General features: G+C 38.0%; 1 protein-coding gene across 3 annotated transcripts; it reads right to left on the bottom strand.

Moving 5' to 3' along the window:
- Positions 1 to 1,856: 1,856 nt before the first annotated feature.
- Positions 1,857 to 20,955, bottom strand: esrrgb (estrogen-related receptor gamma b). Of its 3 annotated transcripts, XM_079832050.1 has the most exons (8): positions 20,759 to 20,955; positions 18,402 to 18,427; positions 16,738 to 17,090; positions 16,473 to 16,589; positions 12,944 to 13,048; positions 12,680 to 12,862; positions 9,137 to 9,406; positions 1,857 to 5,419 (listed from the first exon to the last, which is right to left on the bottom strand). In XM_079832050.1, exons 4-8 carry the CDS (start codon positions 16,483 to 16,485, stop codon positions 5,175 to 5,177), a joined length of 816 nt encoding a protein of 271 aa, XP_079688176.1. In that variant the 5' UTR covers positions 16,486 to 16,589; positions 16,738 to 17,090; positions 18,402 to 18,427; positions 20,759 to 20,955; the 3' UTR covers positions 1,857 to 5,174. The 3 variants fall into 3 exon arrangements, with proteins under 3 accessions (XP_079688176.1, XP_079688175.1, XP_079688177.1); XM_079832049.1 differs by lacking the exon at positions 18,402 to 18,427 and having other exon boundaries at positions 16,738 to 17,099; positions 20,759 to 20,949; XM_079832051.1 differs by lacking the exons at positions 16,738 to 17,090; positions 18,402 to 18,427 and having other exon boundaries at positions 20,759 to 20,953.
- Positions 20,956 to 27,148: the final 6,193 nt, after the last annotated feature.

The following is a 27,148-nucleotide window of genomic DNA, read 5'->3' as shown; positions in this document are numbered from 1 at the left end:
ATGGGTACATGGTGGTCATAAAGGGATGGACATGGTCAGAAACAATGCTCAGGTAGGCCGTGGCATTTAAACGATGCCCAATTGGCACTAAGGGGCCTAAAGTGTGCCAAGAAAACATCCCCCACACCATTACACCACCGCCACCAGCCTGCACAGTGGTAACAAGGCATGATGGATCCATGTTCTCATTCTGTTTACGCCAAATTCTGACTCTACCATCTGAATGTCTCAACAGAAATCGAGACTCATCAGACCAGGCAACATTTTTCCAGTCTTCAACTGTCCAATTTTGGTGAGCTTGTGCAAATTGTAGCCTCTTCTTCCTATTTGTAGTGGAGATGAGTGGTACCCGGTGGGGTCTTCTGCTGTTGTAGCCCATCCGCCTCAAGGTTGTGCGTGTTGTGGCTTCACAAATGCTTTGCTGCATACCTCGGTTGTAACGAGTGGTTATTTCAGTCAAAGTTGCTCTTCTATCAGCTTGAATCAGTCGGCCCATTCTCCTCTGACCTCGAGCATCAACAAGGCATTTTCACCCACAGGACTGCCGCATACTGGATGTTTTTCCCTTTTCACACCATTCTTTGTAAACCCTAGAAATGGTTGTGCGTGAAAATCCCAGTAACTGAGCAGATTGTGAAATACTCAGACGGGCCCGTCTGGCACCAACAACCATGCCACGCTCAAAATTGCTTAAATCACCTTTCTTTCCCATTCTGACATTCAGTTTGGAGTTCAGGAGATTGTCTTGGCTAAATGCATTGAAGCAACTGCCATGCGATTGGTTGATTAGATAATTGCATTAATGAGAAATTGAACAGGTGTTCCTAACAATCCTTTAGGTGAGTGTATTTACCTATAATAGGGCTTTATTCTGTCCACTAAAGGGGTCCTAGACCTGAAAAAGGTTGAAGACCTCTTGCCCTAGCATCACGGTGGTGACTTTTGAACAGGCATGATCTTTCCTTTCCCAACTACAAAGATAGTTATAGACATTCAGAGCGGGATCTGTTCCGCAATCCCAACAGACACACACACACACACACACTTGGATTTTCATTCTGTTAGAGCCGTACAGGGTTCTTCCAGTGTAAGCATCTTTTATACGAGCCTCATTAATTACCCGTGTGGCGTCTCTCAGTGAAGAGAGACTAATGTGTTGATGGTTCCTGACGGCCTGTGAAATGATGCAGTTGGAGCTGTCTGACATGCTGTTAATTTATCTGCATCGATTAGCTTGATTATTCATAGACATAAAGGTACAACAGCCATCACAACGATCTGTCTTTCTCAGAGAAATAAAATTCCACCGGCCGACAAATGAAGGAGGAACTCGAGACGTATCTACATCTGCTTTTGACTTGGACCTCCCAGAATACCCTAGCAACACCTCAGCAACCAGTCAGAACACCCTAGCAACCACATAGCTGCACGCAGCCAGAACACATTAGTGAGTTAGAGATAAAGAAACAGATCTCATTGTCACTGGAAACACATCCCACTAAAACTGGATCCAATGACTGTGATATCAAACACAAATAAAGTCATTGTTTATTTACAAGGAATATTTGCTCATCTCTGAGAGTTTGAAGTCAAATATACGGGGGTGTGTTTATTTATATTTGTCATGCAGTTCTTTATCTGAAAAGAAAGTAATCAGATTGCTATAATCCAGAAATAAATAATATAATTACACATTTTTGTGTTTGAACGCACATGAATGTGACGCAGCTCATAAGCAGAATAATCAGCTTATTTTTGTGAATGTAACCCTGACCGGCGTTTGCTCTCCAAACAGAAATACTTCCAGCTGGAAAAACAGCTCAAGTCTTCAAATCAGAGATGAAAAACACAGATGTCAGAATGTAAGAGAAGTCCGTTATTTAATGCATTATTGATTATCTTTATATCATTTTTGCCATTTATTTAAAAAAAAAAAAAAGTCATTGCGTATAATCAAACAGATAATGAGAAGATAAACTTACATTATTGTCCATGAGAGCATCGTACAACATCCACAAAACCTTCACAATCAGAAACAGTGAGAATCACACACAGAACTGCGACTGTCATTAATAACAGAGCCAGAAATCCTCATGGAGACAGAATAAACGTTATCAGAGACTGGCAGTCATTCTGAAACTCTGTGACTAAAACTCAGAAGAGATCAGTCTGTCCTGTTCACATCAATTCTATCTTGTAGTGTTTCCTTTATTATGGTAAACGTATTCATATCTGATCATCACGAGGACTGACAGACAACAATCAGCGCATAAATATTACATAAAACCACATGTTAGAAATGTCTCACAACAGTACAGTGTGAATGAGTAAATGATTTCAGATTTTTTTTTTTTTGAGTGAACTATCCCTTTGAGCTGGATCAATTCATCCTTCCCTCGGGTCGTTTTAACCCGAAACTCATTAAAATAAAAATAAATAAAAACGTTAATTGGAGTGGTCCAAGACCTCAGGACTTTAGTCACACTTGAACCACAAATACACACATTTAAATTTGACTGGATTTGAGAAATTTATGTGGTTGTGTAAAAAAAGTACAAAATCCTTCCCTGGCGGGTCAATTTGACCCCCTTACGAATGAATGGAATACTTCAGTACACATAGAAAAATGCTCAAAATTAAAACTAAAAATGCTAAAACTTTACCAAAAAGATGATTTTATAATGTCTACATGTGTATATGAATGCATCAAAGACTCAAAAAAAAAAATATGGACAACACGACTTCATTCTCTTCCGCTGAAGAAAAGTGAAGCCGCCGGAGGTCCGAATATTACGCTAACATCCTGCGCAGATTTGGGACCGAGTCTGCACAGAGAGAGCAGAAAGTAGAGGCGCGATATCAAAAGCCCGCCCGCACTCTCGCAGATGCAGAACAATTCATTATGTCGGTGTGAGATAGACAGTTATGGAAATGTAGAAATTAAAGCTAAAGCTCCAATCTCCTGAAAATCTTGACAAAAGTCTATTAGTGACAACTTCACTCAGAGAAGCCGTCAATCTCAGCTGTCAATCATGACGCCACACCCCCCGTTTTTATAGCATCAAATAACTAACTAAAACTAAACTTATTAAAAAAACGAACACTTGAAATGAAATCATTATGATAAAAACTGCCTAATATGACAGAAACCAACGTTGGGAAAAAAATTATATGAAGTGTAATTTGATTGTTTAGTTTGTCTCGCGTCCATTAGAAAACACGGAGGGGCGGGGCTTATGAGCTATACTGGGCCCAACCACCTGGGGGCGATCGAGACGCGTCGGCTTCAGTTTTAAACACGAGTGCGGCAGGCTTGGAATGCACACTGAAGAGATAGGCCCTGTCCCAAATGCCACCCTAAACCCTCACAGTCTTCCTCTAAGTCCGAATTTTCACGACGTAATGCCGCTTTGACTGCCGGGAAGAAGTCCGCTGCATAGCTCGCACCAGTGCGGGCTCGGCTGAAGTGCGCACTGAGGGCACATATCGACCTCAAAGGGGGCGCTCGCGAGCACCCTTCCGAAACTTAAAATGATAAATGGGACACCCTGCGGTCTCGTGGACTTAACGGACACGTGCACGCAGCAGCCATTGTAAGTCCACAAGACCAGAAGTGCAAATGAAGTGTGCCATTTGGGACAGGGCCATAAACTCAAGAACTGACTTTAGGACCCAGCGGAACAGCTCCATATAGAGCTATAAAGCCATCTAGTGGCAAGAGTCATGAAATATTATGTTATATTATTTTTGTTTTCTCCACAAGAGGTCGGCAGAGACAGCCAAATTGACCCAAAGGGAGCTGATTTGAGCTGGTTATGCATGCATTAGAGTAATTTTGAATTTAAGTTGAAAGAATGTTAAGAATGTGCTTAAATTATATTATTTATTGATGAAATCAAGTAATTTAAAGGTACATCAAATAAAAAATTATAAATCTCCCAAAAATTGCATAAATAAATAGAATAAAATATCAAAATGAAACGATACAAGCCTGGACAAAAAAAGTATAATTTTATGGCTTCATGTCATTTTGACCCGCGAGGGAAGGATTTGTCATAGAATGCAGACGGATTCAATCAAATGCTGTTAAAACATTCACTTATTGCTTTAAAACATACTTTCACATCTCTGTGAACGTCTGAGAACAGATATTGCTATGGCTTTTCTTTTCTGTCATTTAATAAGCAAGAACCTTCCAATTTGGTGCTAAAAGGTTCATGTGGTGAAAAACGAATAAACTTTCTATTCATGAGCATCTGGAGACAAAAAGATCCTTTCTTAGTACATTATCTATTAGTTAAAAAGTGCTTTGGTACACCTCTGAACATCATATTTCTGTCTAGACTGCATCTCCGAGACCCTTTAAATTGAAAATTGTGTGTAGTAGATGTTGTTAAACTCTTTTTCCCTTCATATTCGTGTCAGGAGAGCAATTATTGACTATTATTTATTTGGCAAGGCTGACACTCTCTACTGATAGAACTGAACATATTTTCAGCAAATGAAATGCTCTTTATATTGAATAAATTAAATAAATAAAAACAGCATTAATGAATGAATGGATGAATTAATAGTTTCACCATTAATTCAAGAAATTCACATCCAGCACTTACTCATGTACTAACATTCAAAAGTTTACGGTCGGTAAGATTTTTTAATGTTTTAAAAGAAATCTCTTCTGCTCACCTTTATTTATTTGATCAAAATATATTAAAAGATTGTGAAAAATTATTACAATTTAAAATAACTTTTTTTTCTACTTGAATATATTGTAAAATGTAATTTATTCCTGTGATCAAAGCTGAATTGTCAGCATCATTACTCCAGTCTTCAGTGTCACATGATCCTTCAGAAATCATTCTGATATGAGGATTTGCTGCTCAAGAAACATTTATTATTATTAATGTTCAAAACAGCCGTGAAACCGTGATGCATTTTTCAGGATTCTTTGATTTATTAAGGTTAAAAAAATCTCACCGACCAATTTTGAACAGTAGTGTATATTTGATGCTTCTTTTTTTGTTACAGTTATATATGAAACTGTATTTGTTGGAGTATATCCTGTACTATTGTTATATGTCATGGCAAGCGCCCGTTTTCCCCCATTGATTTGTGAACAGTCCTCTTTCAGCCGGTCCTGTCACCTCAGTTTGATGGTCCAATCGGGTTAAGGATCAGACATTGGCCTCCAGAAGTTCCAGAAAGAGTTTGTGCATGGGGACGCGTCCGTCCTGTTTGATGCTGAAGAAGTACCGCACGGCTTTGGCAGAGGTCTGGCGGAGGAGCGGAAGGGTCATGATGACTTTCCCCGCCCGTCGAGGGTCCTCCCTGTGATGGACACACTCGTAATCCAGAAGAGCCTCATGGAGAGAGTCCTGAAGACCCTGAACCGCCTCCAAGTCCTCTATATGCATCGAGTCTGAGAGAGGAAATCAAAACATTAAAAATTGCCTTTTTGTCAAAGACTATGCCTGGAACAGATTCAGAACGATGATCAAACACAGATGGAGTAGATTGAGTCTAGCCTGGTCCTACCAGACTCTCGTACATTTCATTTGTACAGAGAGTCTGGCCACTCTCCATTGACAAGCGTTTACTTCCTTGAAGGCGGGTACCTTGGTGAAGTTTAAAACTACTGGATCTGCCATAACCAATCGCTAACGTTTGGTTGTGACGTATGTCATCTCAAACTAGCGCATGACATCAACGTAATCGTTCTCAGCCACTCCTTCTGTTCGCTGATTGGACCGGTTAAAATTTGACCGGAGAAAACCAGAGAATATACCGCAATCTCAGACGGAGTACTGAAGGAAAATTAAAATTGAGCGGACGTACGTAGGAGGGCGGAGCCAGGCTAGATTGAGTCCATCAACTCCCCTAAAGCTTCACAGTCCTATAGCTCGTCCTGAGTCCACATTTCATTCAGTAGCATTAGGCAGTTTTGATTTATATACTGTTTAAAGGGGTGATGAACTGAAAAATCAACTTTCCCTTGCGCTTTTGATATATAAAAGGTCATGGTAATATAAGAATATCCTGTAAGTTTCAGAGCTGAAAACTTCCTTGTTAGTCAAAGAAAAGCTTTTATTGACACCAGAGCCAGAAAACGAGAGCTCTCAGAATATGCAGATCTTTTACGTAATAGGACCTAGATAGCCTGGATGCCAGCCAAACTTAGCCCCGCTGACAACATTTTTACTCGGGCAGTTCGAGCTGGACTTGATCAGTAGAGAAGTAATTATGCCCGAACAGAAACTGTTTGGACCAATGAAATTGTCAGGGCGGGCTTTAGACGATGATGGACAGATGATAAGCAGTAACGTATTCATCCACGTCATCAAAGGCGCTTGGGTTGAATTTGTTCTAATCCTAAACGGAGAACTTGTTCGTATTTGCATTCACCTTTACTATTTCTCTCAGAAATGATGAATGGTATTGGTAAGTACTCTGTGTATCCTTAAATTCTTTTTTTACAACACCGGCAAAGATCGTTTACACTCATCTTTTTCTTCTAACATTAGGCTACTTATTCCAGCGTGCAGACAGGGTTGCCAAGTTTTTACAACAAAACCCGCCCAATTGCTAACGTTCCTCAAAACTAGCCAAAAACAAGCCCAATAGCTTTCCAGGGGGGTTCTCCGAGAAAAAAAAGGCATTTGGGGGGTAAAATGTGTGTTATTTTGGCAGGGTTGGCAGCTAAAATTTGCATTCCTGGGTCTGTATATCACATAATTGGGGTCGCTTCAACCCGTGGACTTGGCAACACAGTGCAGTCGAGTTCTGTTGACATTTGACAACTAACGTTATGCGTCGCTCCGTTGCTCTGATTGGTTGTAGGTCTATCCAATTGAGGTCTTTCCTGGTTCGATTGGAACACGCCCCATAATCACAGCCCAACGGAGCAGATCAGACTCAAATTCTGACTAGAATTGAGTATGACGACGTCAGGCTAGGACCTAGACGCCGCCTCTACAGATAAATATGCTTCTGTAACCCCACCCACCGACTCGTGAGCTAAGGATCGTCCCTGCATAAGCTTCCTTCTGAACACACACTTATGTGAGTAGGCTAAAACATGTTTTTTTTATATGTGTTAGTTTTGCATAACATTACAGATCGTTTGAAATATATTGATAACATACCTTAGCACACCGTCACAGGGTGGAGAAGGTGTTATTGAATTGGTTCACTCCTGATCGGACTTGTAACGTTTGAGCCAGGCGCGAGTGTGTGTGTCCGCGCAACGCTAGTGAGTGTCCGCCCGCGCGAGTGAGTGAGTGTGTGTGTGAGTGTGTGTGTGTCCGCGCGAGTGAGTGAGTGTGTGTGTGTTTGTTATTTAATCATTGTGTTTGTTTGATATTTTGCGAGTCCTCTGAGCATTTCCCCCAGACGATTCCTGGGACAGACGGTAGCTGAAGCTCATTAAATATGCAAATCTTATCCAATCCTAGCCGTGGGCATTTACTTCCAAGTGTTCAGTGCGGCACACCCATCAAATCCAAGTGTTTTTCAGAGAGCCTCAAAACCAAGGCAGAAAATAGCCTATTTCTTATTCATTATGATGTTTTTGAATGTAAAAACCACACAAACGTCATAAGTTGACTTCAGACAACAGTATAAAAAAATAAAAAAGCCAGTTCATGACACCTTTAATGTTGATGGTCACGTTATTTTACATGTGCATCTGCTTACATATGATATCGCTTATTTCTACTTCTTCTTCACATGTGTTTTAATCAGGAGATTCTGGACTCTTTCAGAAGATGCGTAATAGCGCGGTAAAAACACAAAAAGACAGAAATTTCCGTCAATGGCGGGAAAAGAGTTAACCTATAAACTGTGTCCCAATTCAGAGGCTGCACCCTTCGAAGGCCGCAAAGGTCGGACAGAGCATTGTTAAATGGGACGGTCTAGCCTACAGAGGATTGCTCTTGTCGCCTAGCAACTGTGACAGCTGCTGTTGATGAGAGGCAGTACAGTTTGCACTGGACTTTTTTAAAAAGTAATATTAAACTGTTTGAAAACAAAACAGGTTTACAAACTGTCTAAATAGGTTCACCATGGTCCATTTCTATACATAAAAAAGACTATAAACTATATAAAATCACCTCTTAGTAACATAGTAGTGTCAACATTTGAACTGCTCTAAAGTTTTTATTTTTAGATTTCTATTATTAGATATTCAAGTGAGTTGAAACCCAGTACGTAGTACATTTAAAAGTGTAATTTGGCAATTTCTCTAAAAAAAATCCTATCGTCACCGGCGTGAATGAATTAGGCCGCTATTGATTCATCTGTAGTGTCTGTCATTGCCCGGGAAAAAAAGGACACATTTAATTTGAAGGAGCCTTCAAATTGGGAAAGCCTTCATTGTGCCGCTGTGACGTAATCGGCCTTCAAAGGATGTATCCTCTGAATTGGGTCTCAGCTCTAGCTAGAGTTTGGGGTGTGGCTACTGTAGCAGGCGGCGCCAGACAGTGTTTAGCTGGTGTGGGACCACGACTGACACATTACATGGGAAAAGATGTTCAGCTTCGGTTACAGGGTGCCAGCCAAAATTCCTTCCACCTTCAAAGATTGAAAAGGTCATGAATGCGAACGGGGCATTGCAACGCAATGAGCTACAATGGATGCTTTAATACAACATCATAATGCCCTTGTTCAGAAAGACAAATGTTCCAGTTTATATTGTTTACTTTGATGTGTCCAGTGTAGAACGCTTGAAATAGTTGTGGCACGCCATGTCAAAAATGCACCTGGTGCACATGTTGGATGGGGTTATTATAAGTGAGATGCTTGCGTTTGACCTTTCTCATGACATATAGCAACACAGCTAAAAGTATTCCTAATATGTTGGACCTTTTATTGAAAGAACCTGTTGAGAAGCCTTCACAAGCACCCATGCCGTAAGAGCTGTGATTGTGATGTTTGATTTGGGGGAGGCGCACCGCATGAAAGGGAATTTAATGCAAGATTGAAGCAAAAATATGATTTATTTTTGTAATTCCGCTAGGGGCCACTAGTATCGCAGAAACTACACTTCACCTTTAAGTATGCGATTAGCCATCTGAAACATGTTTTTGTGTTAAGTGTTGAACGTTCCTTGCAAACAGCGTTCTGTATCTGTATCGCTTACCAGAGTTAGCGAGAGCGATGGCTTTCAGAGTGACGAACTCTTCTCTCTCCAGCCTCATGGATCTGTACCTGCGCACCAGCTGTAATATGGCCACGTGGAGCTCCAGCAGACCAGCTGATTTTGCCTGTTCAGCATCCATGATGTAATCCTCCGCAAACACCAGCTTGTCCTCGCAGGGCAGCGAGCTGAATGCCACGCGCAGGATGAGGATCTCCATCCAAGCGCTCTGCAGGAGACTCATCTGATCGGACAGACAGAGGCTGGAGAAACCTGCAGGAGTGTTTGAGCAACTGGTCAGATAAGCTCAGAACATAGATCAGATCATTGTTTTTTTATTGTTTAAATTATTTTAAAAAAAGAACCCTTTACAATAAGATTTCATAGTCATCATGAACTAAGAATGAACAATACTTATACAGCATAATATGAATTAACGATGCTTCAAATAAAGATTCTACCAATTGCATTGCTACACCAGTAGGTGGCGACAAGTGACTGATCAAAAATGTGTTATTGAATCATTCATTCAAGAGATTTGTTAAAAAATGCTGAATCATTCAGTGATGAAACAATCATTCACTTTAAAAAAATTCATTCAGATTAATTAAACATTTTTAAATAGACTGCAGCCATTAACATTTTGTAATAAACTTGAGTAAATTGCATGTTATTTAGTTTATTTGTATGTCCAGAATCTCTATTTGAAAGAAAAAATCCTGATTCTCAGTTTATCCAGAATCCTGCAGCTCTAACTAATCACCCAAATAATTAAGCTACTAATCAGCTAAATAAGCAATGCTTAACAACTATATTAAGCTAAATAACCAATCAATATCTATTATCTAAATCAACTTATTTCTAATTTCATCTAACTCAACTAATTTCCTAGACAACTAATCTGATAAACAAACGAATCACCTCAATAAGTTCATAATTGGCTATATTCGTCAGTGAAGTAACTAAATAACACCTAAATAACTATATTTTTAAAAAATCAGCTAAATATCTAAATAAATACAACTAAATAACTGAGCTGTTGAATCAGCTCATAAAATACGATTTTAATCTTACAGATAAAACCAATTTTCTATACAGTTTCAGACTGGACTGTGACCTCTGCTAGGAAAGAAAGCTCTGTGTGTGTGTGTGTGTGTGTGTGTGTGTGTGTGTGTGTGTGTGTGTGTGTGTGTGTGTGTGTGTGTGTGTGTGTGTGTGTGTGTGTGTGTGTGTGTGTGTGTGTGTGTGTGTGTGTGTGTGTGTGTGTGTGTGTGTGTGTGTGTGTGCGTGTGACAGAGGTTTGTCCCCTGAAGAATCTCTCTCATTCACGTTCTCTCACACTTAATTAAAAAGCCAGTGATTAGTTTGGTGTGTCGAGGGAGGAGAGGAGCTTTGATTTGATTTTTTCACCCATCACTGATGTTTATCAGAGGCTGTAATGACTCGTATCTCTCGCTCTCTCTCTCCTCCTGAGTGACGTTCATTAGCTGATTGGATCTCCGCGCTGATCGATCGTGGGCTGAATGAGGCAGTGTTGCCGTTCAGGCTGTGCTCTGGAGATGCGGCCGTATCGACGTCTGTGAAACGTGTTAACGGAATCAAAGGGCCCTCATGACACTCAAACAACACAAATAAACAACCCTGGAGCCATTTAAATCAGCAATGTCATCTTCTATTGTGCGTCCTGCCTCAGACGCCAGGGAAAAGACAATGCTGCTGTCACACACACACACACACACACACTTAGTATTTCAATGTTGACATGAACACACACAACCGCTCATGTGTATGTAAAACACACAAACACACACACAAGCATGCTTGTGTTACACTTTGGGGACAAAACTGTTCGCAGAAGTGAGCTAAGCCTGACAATAGTACAAATAAGATTTCAATGTTTTTAAATCAGAAGTGATGTTTTGGTTTTTAGTCAAATACTAAGCATCCTTGAGACAAGATAAGTTACAATGAGAAGCAAAATTGCACAAGAAAGTAAGACAAAAAATATTTAAAAATGATCAAATTATTGAAAAATATCAATATTATCAATCTAAAAAACATAAATTTAAATATATTCTTACTCAGAAAATGTTAAACATTATTTATGTAAAAAGTGTAGAATGGTCCTTGCACACAAACGTTATTATTAATATTAAATTTTTTAGAAAATATTATTTTTGATTACAATGTACACAGAAACTGCCTTATATAAACTAAAGTATATAAATCAAAGACCTATTCTGACAGGGTTGAATTAATGATTAATATTATTGCAATGTAAGCATGATGTATGTAAATGTATGTAAATAGATTAATATTGTAATAAGCAAAATACTAAATAAAAGAGATATTATGCCATCAAATTAATATATAATATTTATAATAATAACAATACGCCTAGATCTATCATCTAACATCTATAGATGTTATAATAATATAAACACATACTTTATATATGAATTCATAAAGTTTTAGCATCTTACACAATTTTATTTCCCAAGTAGATTCATCTTGTTTTAAGGATGTTTGGATATTTTTTTACTGGAAAATACTCATTACAATATTTTTTACTTTTCATTTCATAATAATATTTGTAGTCATTATAATTAACAACAGAAGTCTGTTGTATGACCTCATGTAGATGTGTGTGATATTCACTCATATTCTCTCTGTCCATATGTGAATTAATGGTGTTTATTTACCAAATACTGTAATCCAGTGCACTAAACTATGGCATCTAATCAGTCACGTGTTATGGAGAATTACACACACACACACACACACACACACACCTGGTTTTGTGGTTTGTTTTGTAAGCATTACTACAGAGGTCAGTATCAACACAAAAACAGGTGCTGGCCAGTTCTCTGTGTGTGTTTGTGTGTGTGTAGAGGTTTATATTTCACTAAGAGATCACCTACATTGTGGGGAATGGATTAATAAAATGTTTTTAGTTTTCTGTGATGGGTAGGTTTAGGGTTAGGGTAGTTTGTACAGTATAAAAACCATTAAGCCTATGGAGAGTCCCCACAAAGATAGCGAAACCGAGTGTGTGTGTGTAGTTGTAGAAGAATCTGAATCTGATGAAACCTTACAGGATGAGGACAGAGGACGTTACTCTGAAAATTGATTCATAAATAAAGAAAATGTTTTTTAAGTGTTAGAGTTTGTCTGTAGTAAATACATTAGCTTTAATAACAACAAAAGTCTATGAAATGTCCTTATTAACATACATAAATGTCTCTTTAGAGCTGCTAAAAGGGCTGACGTCTTGAATAAAGGAAGACATTTTTCATTCTGAAAACATCTAATGTATTTGACATTCCAGTTATTTTACCAGACACACAGAAACACATCTGAACTAGCAGTACTTTATCTCTTTGTATCCAAAACAGATAGTAGATAAAACATGTGTGTGTGTGTGTGTGTGTGTGTGTGTGTGTGTGTGTGTGTGTGTGTGTGTGTGTGTGTGTGTGTGTGTGTGTGTGTGTGTGTGTGTGTGTGTATTTAAAGTCTCTTTGGCATGTCAGTTTCGAGGGTGTGTACCTGGTATGTGTTTGGCCCAGCTGATGTTCAACACGAGCTCTCTGTCGGCGAGGTCACACAGGGTCGTCAGAGCTTTAATGTCACTGTCGGGGAGGGCGGGGTCAGGCATGGCGCACACTTTCTCTGGCTCTGCCCCCAACAAGAGGGTCACCACCTTATTCTCCCCCTGACCGCTCCAGGACACTGAAGAAAGACCCAGAGCAGATTATAAGCACACATACTGAGACGCAGATGTGTCTGGCTGAGGTGAAATGTGCTTCATACGTGGTTTTCTGTGAGGTGGTGGTACGCTGAGGTAGACGCTGGAATCAGAGTCAATTCTCCTCTTGTATTTCTGCCGTCCTCCTCGCACCCGGTCCAAACGCACACCTGGATTCACACACACACAATGAAGAAAATAATGTTGATTCTGTAAATGTAAATTATATGTGGACTGTTTCGTTTTTTAATATTACAAAATCCACAGAAACGGGCTGATACTACTACAATTTACTTTATTCAAAATATAAGTCTGTTTAGAGAGGTTTGTAATGATGATTGCTATTGTTATTATTGTAATGTAAGCATTATGACAGTGTATGTAAATACATACAAGACAGAAATATGAAATAAACCATATAAATATAAAATATAATGTATTATAATACTTAATAATAATAGGCCTCACAACACTTTCTACAACTTTCTACAAAATGTACATGTAAGCATCATCATATATGTAAATGCATTACTATTGTTTTTTGCAGTCATAATTTGTTTAGTCAATATAATTAACCTATATAAAAACAACTGAAGTCTGCTGTATGTTCAGTGTTATGGACTCTTATTTTGATATTCTGGTGTCTGTCCTGTACTTCCTGTCTCCCTACATATTATTATCATCTGCGTATTGTAATGTTTGCAAGGTATACGCTCACTGGCCATTTTATTAGTTACACCTGTTCGACTGCTCATTAACGCAAATATCTCATCAGCCAATCACATGGCAGCAACTCAATGCATTTAGGCATGTAGCCATGGTCAAGACGATCTGCTGAAGTTCAACTGAGCATCAGAATGGGGAAGAAAGGTGATTTAAGTGACTTTGGACGTGGTGTGGTTGTTGGTGCCAGACGTGCTGGTCTGAGTATTTCAGAAACTGCTGATCTACTGGATTTTCATGCACAACATCTCTAGGTTTTACAGAGAATGGTCAGAAAAAGAGAAAATATCCAGTGAGTGGCAGTTCTGTGGTGATGCCAGAGGTCAGAGGAGAATGACCGGACTGATTCAGCTGATAGAAAGGCAACATTAACTCAAATAAGCACTTGTTACAATTGGAAGAGCATCTCTGAACGAACAACCTGTCCAACCTTGAAGCAGTTGAGCTACAGCAGCAGAAGACACACCGGTGACACTCCTGTCAGCTGAGAACAGAAACTGAGACTACAATTCACACGGTCACAACAATTCTGGACAACACAAGATTGGAAAAAACGTCTCATGAGTCAGGATTTCTGCTGCGACATTCAGATGGGAGGGTCATGTTTGGCATAAACATCATGAAAGCATGAATCCATCCTCCTTTGTATCAACGGTTCAGACTGCTGGTGGTGGGGATATTTTCTTGGCACACTTAGTACCAAATGAGCATCGTTTAAATGCCACCAGCCTTCCTTGAGTATTGTTGCTGACCCTTTATGACCACAGTGTACACATCTTCTGATGGCTACTTCCAGCAGGATAACCCCATCTCAATAATAGGATAATAACAGGATAATCATCTCAAACTGGTTTCTTGAACATGACAGGGAGTTCACTAAACTCAAATGGCCTCCAGTCACCAGATCTCAGTCCAATAGAGCAGCTTAGGGATGTGCTGGGACGGGATATTCACATCATGGATATGCAGACAAATCTGCAGCAACTGTGTGAAGCTCTCATGACAATATGAACCAAAATCTCTGAGGAGTGTTTCCAGCACCTTGTTGAATCTGTGCCACGAAGAATTAAGGCAGTTCTGAAGGCAAAATGGGTCCAACCCGGTACTTGCAAAGTGTACCTAATAAAGGGGCCGGTGATTATATATACTCCTGTTTCAGTTCAGTTCTGTCATTACTCGTGAGAGTTAGGGATTCTGACTAAAGACTGTCTGTTTTGCTACTCCTACGTCTCCTCGTCTGTGCTGCAGACCCTTGCACTATTGTTGCTTTGATTGCTTCTATTGTTCTCGCTTTGGATAAAAGCGTCTGCTAAATGATTAAATGTAAAATCTAATACCCGTGACAGCTGTTTGCCTAAAATGTAGATTCAGGGTTAAGAAAAAGAACTTGCTCATTATGTAGAACAAATATAATAAAAAATACAGTTCAGCTGAAATAAATCTCCATCCGTTTGTGTTTACAAATTATTTTGGCAGCATTTTGAAAAAGCAGGTGCACTGAAATAAAATCAGGCCAGCAATAATACGACTCCACACCTGCACTAATGTAACACTTTTTGCTGACTGCTTCACTTTTATCTGATTATATTTATTATTTCTATCTACGGTTGTGTATGTGAACGCGCTAAAGTAAATTCCAGAAGCCGGTGATATATGTGTTTAATCTCAGATACTTTCACAGCCAAACAAATCAAAAGATCCCGCGTGGAGTGTCAATCATGTGTGCTATTTTCTCACAAAACCTGTCGAGAACATGCTCACATCATCAAAAGACAGAAATAAAGACATTTTGCTTAAATCAGTAGTTCTCATATAGTGAGAATATGTTCTGATGCAGGGAACAAAATGCTGAAAGCAAATAATAAAAACCATATAATCATGCATAATTAGGATTTTATGACAGTCAAGCACATTTAACACCACAACTCTCATCCATTCTCATGAAGACGATCTAAAAATTTAAATTGTTGAAATTGTATTTTTGCAAATCTTAATTTTGAAAATCATTGTATTACAGCAATAGGAATTTAATGGGAATTGTCATTTTGAATCATTTATATAAAAACCCAGTTTTTAGTAATGAGAGTTTGTGGGAAAACATGCTTAAAGGTGCACTATGTAACTTTTCCGTCCGCTAGAGGTCGCCTATTCAAAACAAAGGCGTAGTTTGATGAAGCCAAGTTTGAATGCAGAATCTTGGGACATCTCACAGCCGGTGGAAAAGAATCGGGATAGGACTCGAGCAGAAATCATGTTCATGGATGTGATTATTAACGGTACTATGAAATAGAGCAGGGCCGAGTGTTGTGGAGCTGAGCAAGGCCGCTGGAGCGATTGTTAATAAGATGAACGCAACACACGCCTCACGAGCAAAGGGACTTTTATTATGCCACAGTCGCCGGCGCCATCTCCGCTTTTCCGCGTGTATCATAGGTAACCTAGCTCTGATTATCATAGAAAATTATGTTATGACGTTACTCATAGCAGCTGCTATGACACTTGTTCACACTGCAGTGAAAGTAAACCGTTTCTGCAAAATAAAAACCCGCAAACCGAGGGTAACGCAGATATGACGCCATCGACAGGCGACGCCCTCACACGTCCCGGTTCCTTTGATAAAATAGCAATTTATCACGATTTACAAATAGATGGAAACATTTGGGATATTGTAAGCACTCAACTGAACAAAATATATAACACTGGCCTAGTGGTTTTTGGATATTTAACTGAGAAATTTTACAAAGTGCAGCTTTAATTTGCATGAAAATAATGTCACAAAACAGACTTCATTTTCCTTTATGCAAAATTGTAGGTTTTGTGGTAAACGTGACAGTTTTTGTAAGAATCTTCCACAAACAAACACACACTCACCTTCTCTCAGCATTCCCACAGACAGACACTTAGTGAAGCGGCAGGCCTGACAGGACTTCCTCCTCCTTTTAGTGATCTCACAATCTCTGCTGACTGAACAACTGTACTCTATATTACCTGAGAGAGACAAACAGACAGAGATCATCAGGACCAGCATCTAGCTAAATCTGTGTATCAAACACACTTTTTATCAATGTTGACTACAGTTAATATTTTTGTGGAAACTGTGATACATCTTTTGAGGAAACAGGCATCCGGTCCTGACCTTGAATGGTGCGTTTGAAGAAGGCTTTGCAGGCCTCACAGGAAGCCACTCCATAGTGGAACCCAGATGCAACGTCTCCACACACCAGACACACGCGTTTGGGGCCTGAGCTCAGCCCGTGCCCGCTCTTCACCTGCGTTTCCTCAAGCAGCCTGCAGGGGGCGCCGGGAGGCCTGAGCACTGCCTCAACCGCAGAGTATGAGCCGGGGGAGTCCAGACCTGTTGGGTTCCCTTTAATTAGTGAACTGTAGCTGCTCCCAGCGTCCGACGACGCCCCGGGACTGTGCTGGGTCAGACTGTCCGACAGGGAGGAAGGACTTGATGGTTCGGTCTTGATGTAGGTGGGACAGTGGCTGTTAGGGCTGCTCGATTATGGAAAAAATCATAATCACGATTATTTTGGTCAATATTGAAATCACGATTATGTAACACGATTATTTCACATGACTTTGGGAATGTGTTGCATTTATTAAAAATACACCTTTCAACAATTCAATTGAAATTGTAACATTTGTTGTACTTTTTGAACTATTAAAATAAATAATATAACATATATTCAAATCAAAGTATAAAAGTATTCACGTAAAAATGATAACCACAAATAAATAAGATCAACAATATGGTTCGGCTAGATATGCTTTTCAGGTATGTCTAACATTAGTTTTCAGGTAGAGAAATGTATCAAAAGTAAAATAACATTGCATATTTAAGTGCATAAATTAAAGATTAATTCTATTAAACTTACAAAAGCTATTCAATCAAGAGCGGTGAGTGATGTCCTTGTCTTTTGTTGTTTGACATTAAACAGACGGAAGTAAAGGCTACTGCCCCTTTAAGAGGATATGCGTCGTCTTTTTCGACTGTATAAAGTTCAGTTAAGGAATATACAGACTATGTCTGCTAGGATACTCATCAAGATGGACATGTTGACATACGTTTTGTGTGAGTTTGTCCGTTCAAGAGCAAGACTTCAAAGAGAACTCAATATTTGCGCGCTGTGAGGCGCACATTTTTCTCACAGCGCGCGCGTCTTCTCATTCGCGTCTTCTGGCACTAAACCCGGGTGAAGACGGCGAAATGGCAGCACTCGCATTGAACAAAGTTTACAAAGAGAGAATTATTTGAAAAATATGAAGGAAAAAAAGGACGTTTACACGGCACCCCTGCTCTCGTCAGTTTTTGTTTCTTTATTAGATTGTCATAGGTCACTCTGTGTTTTTTCAAGTGGTTAAACAAATTCGTGATGTTCCCTTGCATTGCAGTCACTACCAAATACCATGTAGCAAATCTTGCACGTAGCATATTTCTGCTCGTCGTCTGATTCCTCGAAGCCAAACTGTTCCCAGACAACGGAGTTGGTTTTGCCTTTTTTGCTCACCAAACGCTGCTGTAACTGCCCTCCTTCTGCCATCTTTACTCGCGCCGAGTTTTTAAATTCCAGCGGATGATATGCACACGAGTCACGAGACTCACGAACTGAGAGAGATTTGTGGCTTCGGGAGGGGCGGATGTTTCATTCAGAACGCAAGACAAAATAAGAGTGTTCTTGCAAAACTGAACATGGCAAAATAATCGTTTTTTCTCGATTGTACTATTTTGGTGATCGTTGGGAGGCAAAATCGAAATCGAAATCGAAATTCGATTAATTGCACAGCCCTAGTGGCTGTTGATTGACATCAGGTCCAGGAAGCTTTGGAAATTAAAAGAATAGTGAGAATTAAGAAACAGGGACAAATACATCTGCGCATTTTCTTTATTACATTAACCTCCGGTTTCACAGGCAAGGCTTAAACTAGTCCCGCACTAAAATGTATGTTTGAGTTGTTTTAACTGAAAGCATCTTGCACTGACATATCTTAAAATATGTCAATGCCATTGTTTTGTCTCAAGATGCACACCAGTAATGTTTTTTTTTCTAAGGCACGTTTATAAAAGCTACTTAAATGTCCTAATTGAACTAAGGCGTAATCCTGGTTTAGTCTAAGCCCTGACTGTGAAACCAGGCCTAAATTAGATTACCATTACACAGTTAAATGTTAGGTATGAATGCGCATAAATTATACTTTAAAACCAGACAATACATGTAGTTTTACAGCATAACACTGCATAAATGTCGTTGTTCTATCTGTTATATTAAATCATAATGAAACTCTATATTAAAGACAATGTATATACCTTTATCAAACACAAAATACTGTAACATTGGTTTTGTAAAAAATCACCTTAAAATGTACAGTGAAAAACAGGTTTTATTTTATTATTTTAAAACATTATTCAGCATTATGTATTAAATTGATCAGAATATAAATATTTTTAAAATGTAACAAAATTCAAATAAATTATATATTCATTAAAAAAAATCCTGAAAAGATGTATCATGGTCTCCACAAAAAAAAAATGAAGCAGCACAACATTGTTTTCAACATTGATAATAGTCATGTTTCTTGAGCAGCAAATCAGCATATGCGAATGATTTCTGAAGGATCATGTGACTAAAGACTAGCATAATGATGCTGAAAATGCAGCTTTGCATCTCAGAAATAAATGTTCTTTTAATATGTAATACTATTTCACAATATTACTGTATTTGATCAAATAATGCAGCCTTGGTGGGAGATAACATATTTCAAAACATGAAAAAAACGTACCAACCCCAAATCTGTGAATGGTAGTGTGTTGTTGTTTAATTTAAATGTTAAATATAGCACTGAAGCTAATAGCAATAAAAGCATGTCAAGTGTTACCCTGATGGTGTTTTGTCCTTGTGTAGGTCACGCGTGCATGTTCTACAAACTGTTTATGTTTATTAAGTTTGTATTTTTATTAGTCATGGTTCATGGAAAGGCAATTCTGATTAACTTTAAACCATTTTTACTGTAATTTTACCAGGATGTTTTACAGTGTGTGAAACTTGAAATGAGCTGCAATCTGATGGAATGGCAATTTACGGATTTTCCTTTTTATCAGCACAATGAAATATTTCCCACCATGTCAGACGTAGTGTTTACAGCCCACACAGCACCTGAACACACCTGTTCTCTCACCGTCTCACACACACTGTGTGTGTGTCTGCCAGTAACGTGATCTAAAGCCCATCAGGGTTTTTGTCTGGGATCCAGAGGAATTACCTGTGACTCCATCACACATCTCAAATCCTATTGCTGTAAGATGGCCAGTGAACGCTGCCAGAACGTGTGCTTACTACGTGGATGAACAGCAGGATTATATTGGAGATTTTTCCAGTTTCTCGACTCTTTCAAAGTGAGGGTTAGAGCACTGCAACTAACATTATGCCTTTCAGTAATAGTCATCTTTAAACCTACACTGTTAAAAATTAAGGTTGATCAATTGTTGCTGGTACATTACATGTAAAAAAACAAACAAAAAAAACTCAAGGACCATCATGTACAAAATGACATTGTTGAACTTAAACAGGTTCTCTTATTGTATTATTTTAGCTCTTATTGGAACCTTTAATCTTAAATGATCTTGGTCTGATGACAGTTGCATCTAAAAATGTTTTATTAATATTAGTTGCTAATTTATGGAAAACACTATAATTGAACAGCCTTGAATGGAATATATATCTACCATGAGATCAAATTGAAAAACATTTCTTCTTAAATTCTTTCATGAGCACGTTTTATTGAATGAAGCAAAAATACAAAACAAAATAATATTATATATATATATATATATATATATATATTCACACAGTATATTACTCATATATAAGTCACGTGTGCACTTACAAAAATGTAACAGTTTCCACCAAAATACTAGGTATTGTTATTACTACACAATATAAATTAATATGTGATTGTCTTCAATCAGTACAATAATATTTTTGCCATTTTATAGTAACTATAGGCCTAGTACTTTATGGAAAACTATGATTACAATAATATATACTTTTCTATAACAAAGTTACAGTAAACCAAATGAAGTACTATAAATACAACAGTGCATATAAAAGCCTGATTATGTATGTGTAAAGTTGTAAATAATTAAAGTTACTTACTTGTTCTGTTCAGAAGGGAAGGAAAAAGATTCCGGGTGATAAAACTGCACTAGATCCATGAGACAGCTGAGAATGAAACCATAACCTGAGAAAACGCTTGTGAAATCAAATCTCTCAGCTGTTTTCTTCTGTAATGAGGTTTTGTTGTAAACACACGCTCGTCTGTTTCTCTTCACTGCGTTTCTTTCTGCCACTGCGGCGGGGGACTGCTCACGAATATTGAATAAACCTTTCGGGTTATTCCCGCCTTAATACCTACGTCACCGGATAGTCGACCAATGAGAGCGCGCTGTAGTGAATATTCATGACATTTCAGGTGAATGTGAAAGACGCTGGCGCTGCGCCTGCTTCACCTCAGTTTGAGAGTGAAGAGATAAGACGCAAAAAAACTAAAACGTTGTCGTTAATTCAACGGTCTATTGCACGATATTTTAAGGAGAGTGTTATAAATTAATGCGTCAACGTTGACACAGTCTAACCAGCCTCTAAAACCAGTTATATAGGCTACGCGTACAAAAATACTGTAGCATTTCCATGGTACAATGATGGTATCAGTTGGTAAAACATGGCACTTTGATATACTCTCATGGTAACGTGATACCTACCTCCACATTTACAAAAAAGTAGCGAAAACGATTCAAGGGTTGCCTGAACACACATTTCTGAAGGGCATAAACAGATTTCCACAACATTATTCCAATGGACCTTTTTCACTGACTGTGATGACGCGTTTTAACGGTCATCAGCATCGTAAATCCTGCAAAGTTTTTTAATAATTTAATTTATTTATTATTAAAAAAGATGTACATTTATAACAATATATACTTTGTATTATATAACCTTTGCATCAAATAAAAAAAAAAGTTAATGTTGCTGTGAGGGTGTTTCAAATACAGCCGAAGTGAAGGATAAAATTGACATATTTCTCTCTTCTGACCTCCGTTATCAATCTCTCTCTATTTTTTTCCTCTTTTGAAAGTTGTGAAAACACTATTGTGGAATTTTTCTTTTGCTATTTGAGCAAATGGTAAACCAATAAATATATGTAATGTAGAATCTCATCCGCTCTTCCGTTTCTTAGAAACCCGGAAGTGTCAAAAGGATAAGACACTTCTTTCGTTCTTCCCCGGCTAATTAGTTTAGAGTAGAGCTTTGTCAATTAATTCCGACTACAGTGGTGTTTTTAGATAACACTGCACATACATACAAATACTAAAAATAAATAGCCTATAGGCTACATAAAAAATCAACTGCGTTTATTACAAAAACAAATTGCTTCAGGCACAACCGTTAATTTGTGGAACACCTAATTGTCCTTAAACGCCCGCATGGCATGAATTCAAAACAAGAGTGCAAAAGATGTGTGCCATCTCCCATTATTTTGTGCCATTCTCGCCACTTGCGGTTCATAAAAAGATGTGGTAAAGGAACAACAATCATTGTCAAGCAAATGGTTTACATTTGTTTATTTACATTTGTTCTTCATAGACATTGAAGACAACCAGCATATAAAAGAAAAAGACAACACGTTCAAGAAATGAATTGTTAAGGGACCTGAGAATGTGCCTCTGTACATTAAAGGAGTTAAGTTTCCCCAATACAAACAATCTTTGATGTGATTTTTTAATCAATATTCTGATCAAGCTTCAACAATACCCACCTGCTCACTCTGAAAAATACTGGGTTATGACCTGTTGGGTCATTTAATTGGCTTATTTTTTATATTTTTACCAGGTGCTGTGTAGTTTTTCTGTAACTCAGCTTTTTTACTGTCAATATAAATGATGAACCCCATCACACACCTACCCAGCGCTGGGTCAGTGTATCCCAATGTTGGATAGTCTGCACACTATAAAAAACACTTTATTGTTAAGTTTGATCCAGTAGCTGGGTTACACAAAAACTACCCAAACACTGAAAAAATAACCCCCAAAAAATGCTCAACCCAGGATTTAGGTAGAAAAAATAACCCACATTTTTTATTGTTCGGCAAATTGGTTAAAGATTTTAAAGTGCATTTTTATTATTTAACATTCAATAGGTTGACCGACCCAGCACTAAGTCAAAAACAACCCAGCAAATGGGTTACTAAAACCCAACAGGCTGAATTAAAATAACCCAGCATGTGTTCTATATCTAATATTTACCCAGCGTTGAGTTGCCATAACCCAGAAATGTGATAAATAATAATTAATAAACAATTTAACCCAGTATTTTTTAGAGTGTATACAAGTATTACATGTCCGATAAACCCATATTATAATAACCACAACCCTTTGTTGTCTATCAGTTAAAAAGTTCATAACCCATGAATACAGACAATGGTTATTAAAATAAACTGGCTAATGAGTTTTTTCCCTCTAAAATAACAGGCTGCAAAGTAAATGCCCTATTATTTTCCAGAGTATTTCATATTCTCCAGCGTGATATGCAAATTGCAGCGGGTCTAAAACCGACCCAATAACCGTCATCATGCTTTTTGATCTCTTTTTCAAAATCCTTCATGACCAATGAGGTCAAGGCATTTGGACGATAATCGTTAAAATAATCTGGCTTACGTTTGTTTGGGTATTGGAACAATAATTGAGCTTTTCCACAGATCAGGTATCAACTCTAGATCTAAGGAAGACTGAAAGAGTAAATGGAGATCTAAGCTGCTCAGCACAGTGATTCAGTGCCTTATTAAGAGGCGAGGCCTTCAACTCTCTCAGTATATTAAAAGGATTCGATAAAAAAAAAAAAAGAATAAAATAAATGAATGCTCAGCAAACTTTTAAGAAACAATAAAGTGTTTATGCGAGATCATGGCATTTGAAATGAGAAAGCCTTCATTATGCAGGAGGTAAACAGACAGTGTTTTCATTGGTATTAGCGGGGAAAGAGGGCAAACACACACTGAGCTGGAAAACAAAGAGAGATCTCAACGCTCTCTGTGTCCAAGTCCGACGTTTACTTGATTCTGCAACTCTCTCACCATCATCATTGTCACTGCAGACTAAACAGCAGGAAACGCTCCTCATTAAACATCCTCCTCATTCCTCCTGATCACAACTACACCCAGATCAGGCAGACAGGTCTGACCGCACCACACATCTCAGTTCATGGTGAAATATTTCATTCACTGCTGGCGTCTTTTAATACATTTTTATAAGCCAGATAGTGCCGGCCCAGATCCGGCCCACATCTGGTACGTGTGGAATGCACATGTACCAGATGCTGTCTGGGGGTCCTGCATTAAAAGGCAACTGTTCAAAAAAAAGAGCAACATGTGTTTTGGATGCTCACATACTGATACCTTAAAGGGATAGTTCACCCAAAAAATGAAAATTGGCCCATAAATTTACTCAATTATACTCATAGGTATATGTGACATTCTTCTTTCAGACGAATACAATCAGAGTTATTTAAAAATGTCCTGGCTAATCCAAGCATTATAATGGCAGTGAATGGCTGTTTCTGTTTTGAAGTCCATAAAAGTGTATCTATCATCATAAAAGTGCTCCACACAGCTTCAGGGGGTTAATAAAGGCCTTCTGAAGCTAAATGTATGAGTTTTTGTAGGGAAAATATCCATATTTAACACGTTATAAAGTAAAATATCTAGCTTCCGGTGGACCAGAATTACTGGATTACTTTTATAATGGATGGATACACTTTTTCGGGCTTCAAATTTTGGACTGCCATTATAAAGCTTGGAAGAGCCAGGACATTTTTTTATTTAACTTTGTGAGGTAACCATGGGCTAATTTAAATTTTTGGGTGAACTATCCCTTTAACTAGCTTAACTAGCAAGACTATCTTGGTCAACAAGCACCATTAGAAATATTCTAGCATGATATTTCAGTAATACTTCACAAAAATGTTCCCATTATCCATTAACTAATAGTGAGCAATATTATTTACATTGTTTGTTAATCTTTGTTAACATTAGTTATTAAAATGCAACTGTTCATTTTAAGTTCATAACTCAGGTACGTGAAATAATATGAACAGATGGAACAGATACAATTTTTGATAATATATGTTGAAATAACATGAACTAAGACTGATTAAAGCTTTAGAATTATTTTTCTTTGTTAGTTCATGCTAACTAATAATGTTAACAAAAACAGGAACAAAGCACGGACATCACTGGCAAAAATATGCTCAAAGTTGGGTGCTCGACAAAAGAAATAATAAAAATAGAAAAAAAGTCGGCACAATAAAGCTCCAAAATATGCAAAAAGTTTTAATTGTGGACTCACACATGGGTTACGTTTTGAGCAACACAGACTCTTCATCAGACAATTAAAAACTTCAACAAACCATTATACTCACAGGTGTTACGTGCCCCATGATTACCACCAGAGGGCACTCCACCCCGGACTGTCATTCCATCAAAGACTACATTACCCATAATCCTTTGCACGGACTCATCACCGGTCTCTCATTTACCTCTGCCTAAATCTAGCCTGTTCACCCAGCCATTCATTGCAAAGTCTTGTATGTGTTACACTGCATCTCTGAGTGTTTTTTTGCTTGGTTTTTGGATTTCTTGCCTGTCTTTGAATTACCCGTTTGCCTTTGTTCCCAGCCTTGTTTGTTTGTTTGGACTGCCTACTTGTGTTTTGATCTGTTGCCTGTACTTTGGATTACGTATCTGGATTGTCCCTCTAATAAAGCTGCATTTGGATCCTCAACCTTTTAAGTCTCGCAGTTGCGTAACAACAGTATCACATGATCTTAAAAAAAAAAATCATGGGACATAAAAGCAAAAGAAAAATACTAAATGTGAAAGTCAAAATTTAAACATGCATTAATAATAATAATAATAATAATAAGGATATACCTGCATAAACCAAGAAAAAATATCAAACAAATATAAAAATCTTCATTTATTTGCTATAGTGTCTAAAGTGTAAATCAAAAAAGTCTTGCGTTTCAAACATTTTGAATTATCTGACGAAGAGCCTGTGTGGGTCAAAACCCATGTGTTAATACACTATTAAAACTTTTTGCATATTTTGGAGCTTTGGTGTGCCGACTTTTTTTCTATTTTTAACTTAATGTTAAATGTAATTACAGTGTTGGACAAAATTATTAGAACACCTGACAGATCTGAAAATATCGCCTCCAAAACATGATTTCAACATGCAGATGGTTGCTCTGACCATCAAATATTAGATGAAGTGAGTACTGTTTTTATCCACTTTTAACTTTAATATTTGGTATGACCACCTTTCGCAGCAATTACGGCAGCACATCTCTCTGGCCTAGTGTCAATATATTTCCTCTGAGAACTTCAACACTAATGTTATCCCCTGCCTCCTGCAACTGAAGGCAAAGGCTTTCCTTTGAATGTACAATAGATCTGTCCAGTTTATTTTCCAACTCGCCCCAAATGTGCTCGATGGGGTTGAGGTCAAGACTTTGAGAGGGCCAGTCCATCATTTTCAATGTTCCAGCAGATTCCTTCCGTCGCAGGTAGTTAGAAGAATGTTTGAGGTCATTGTCCTCATGGAAAATAAATCCAGGCTCAATAAGACGACTCCCAGATACCAAGTGTTCTAATAATTTTGGCCACCACTGTATATTGTAAAGTGTTACCAATATTTATAATGCTACTTGAATATCTAAATGATAACATGACTATGCTGGTCCATTGTTTTATTTTATTTATGTTTTATTGTCATTTTAGTTCTTTGTCATTCTCTTATTTGTGTTCTTACTGTTTATGACATTGTATGATTATATGTTTTCGGTAAAGAACTATGTAAACACTGCTATATACGTTACTGTTCAAAAGTTTGGGGTCGGTTTTTAGCTTTTTTAACGTGCTAAGTGTTTTTGAAATAAGTCACCAAGGCTGCATTTATTTGATCTAAAATACAGTAAAACAGTGATGTTGTGAAATATTATTACAATTTAAAAGAACTGTTTTCTGTTTTAATATATTAAAATGTAATTTACTCATGTGATGTAAAGCTGAATTGTCAGCATCATTACTTTCATAAAATACAGTTGAAACTGTACATTGAAAACTTTGATAGCCCTAACCTGGCCAATCCTGTGATTAGTTATTCCTCTAAAGCACTCAATGCATTAACCTGGTATCTTACCAGATGACTTAAGAGATCAAGAAAGTGCTTTCCAGTTTTGTTTGTGCAATATGCACCAGGTGGTTGATGAATGTACTGTACTTTACACTCACATTTCAAATCTCTTATCTTCCTTTGAATACTCGTGGTATCATGAATTTGTCTGGAAGAGTGTATCTGTGACAGTTGTTACCTGTGTGCTGAGTGTTATGTAATTCAGGTCTCAAAGTGATGAGCTGAGCAGGATTACATGCTGGATTTCCTCTGACTGAGACGATTCTCATCTCGCTTGTCTCACGCACGTCTGTGTGAG

The sequence above is a fragment of the Gobio gobio genome (genome assembly GCF_949357685.1).
Source record: "Gobio gobio genome assembly, chromosome: 12".
In the NCBI taxonomy this organism is placed as follows: Eukaryota; Metazoa; Chordata; class Actinopteri; order Cypriniformes; family Gobionidae; genus Gobio; species Gobio gobio.
This window is presented reverse-complemented; position numbering and strand designations above follow the sequence as displayed.

Excerpts from the sequence above, each read along its gene's own strand:
- esrrgb (XM_079832049.1), bottom strand. The coding sequence starts at position 20,817 with ATGGATCTAGTGCAGTTTTATCACCCGGAATCTTTTTCCTTCCCTTCT. Across the intron at positions 17,100-20,758 it reads TTCCCTTCTGAACAGAACAA|CCCTAACAGCCACTGTCCCA; the intron begins GTAAGTAACTTT and ends ATAATCGAGCAG. Across the intron at positions 5,420-9,136 it reads CATCGCTCTCGCTAACTCTG|ACTCGATGCATATAGAGGAC; the intron begins GTAAGCGATACA and ends TTCCTCTCTCAG.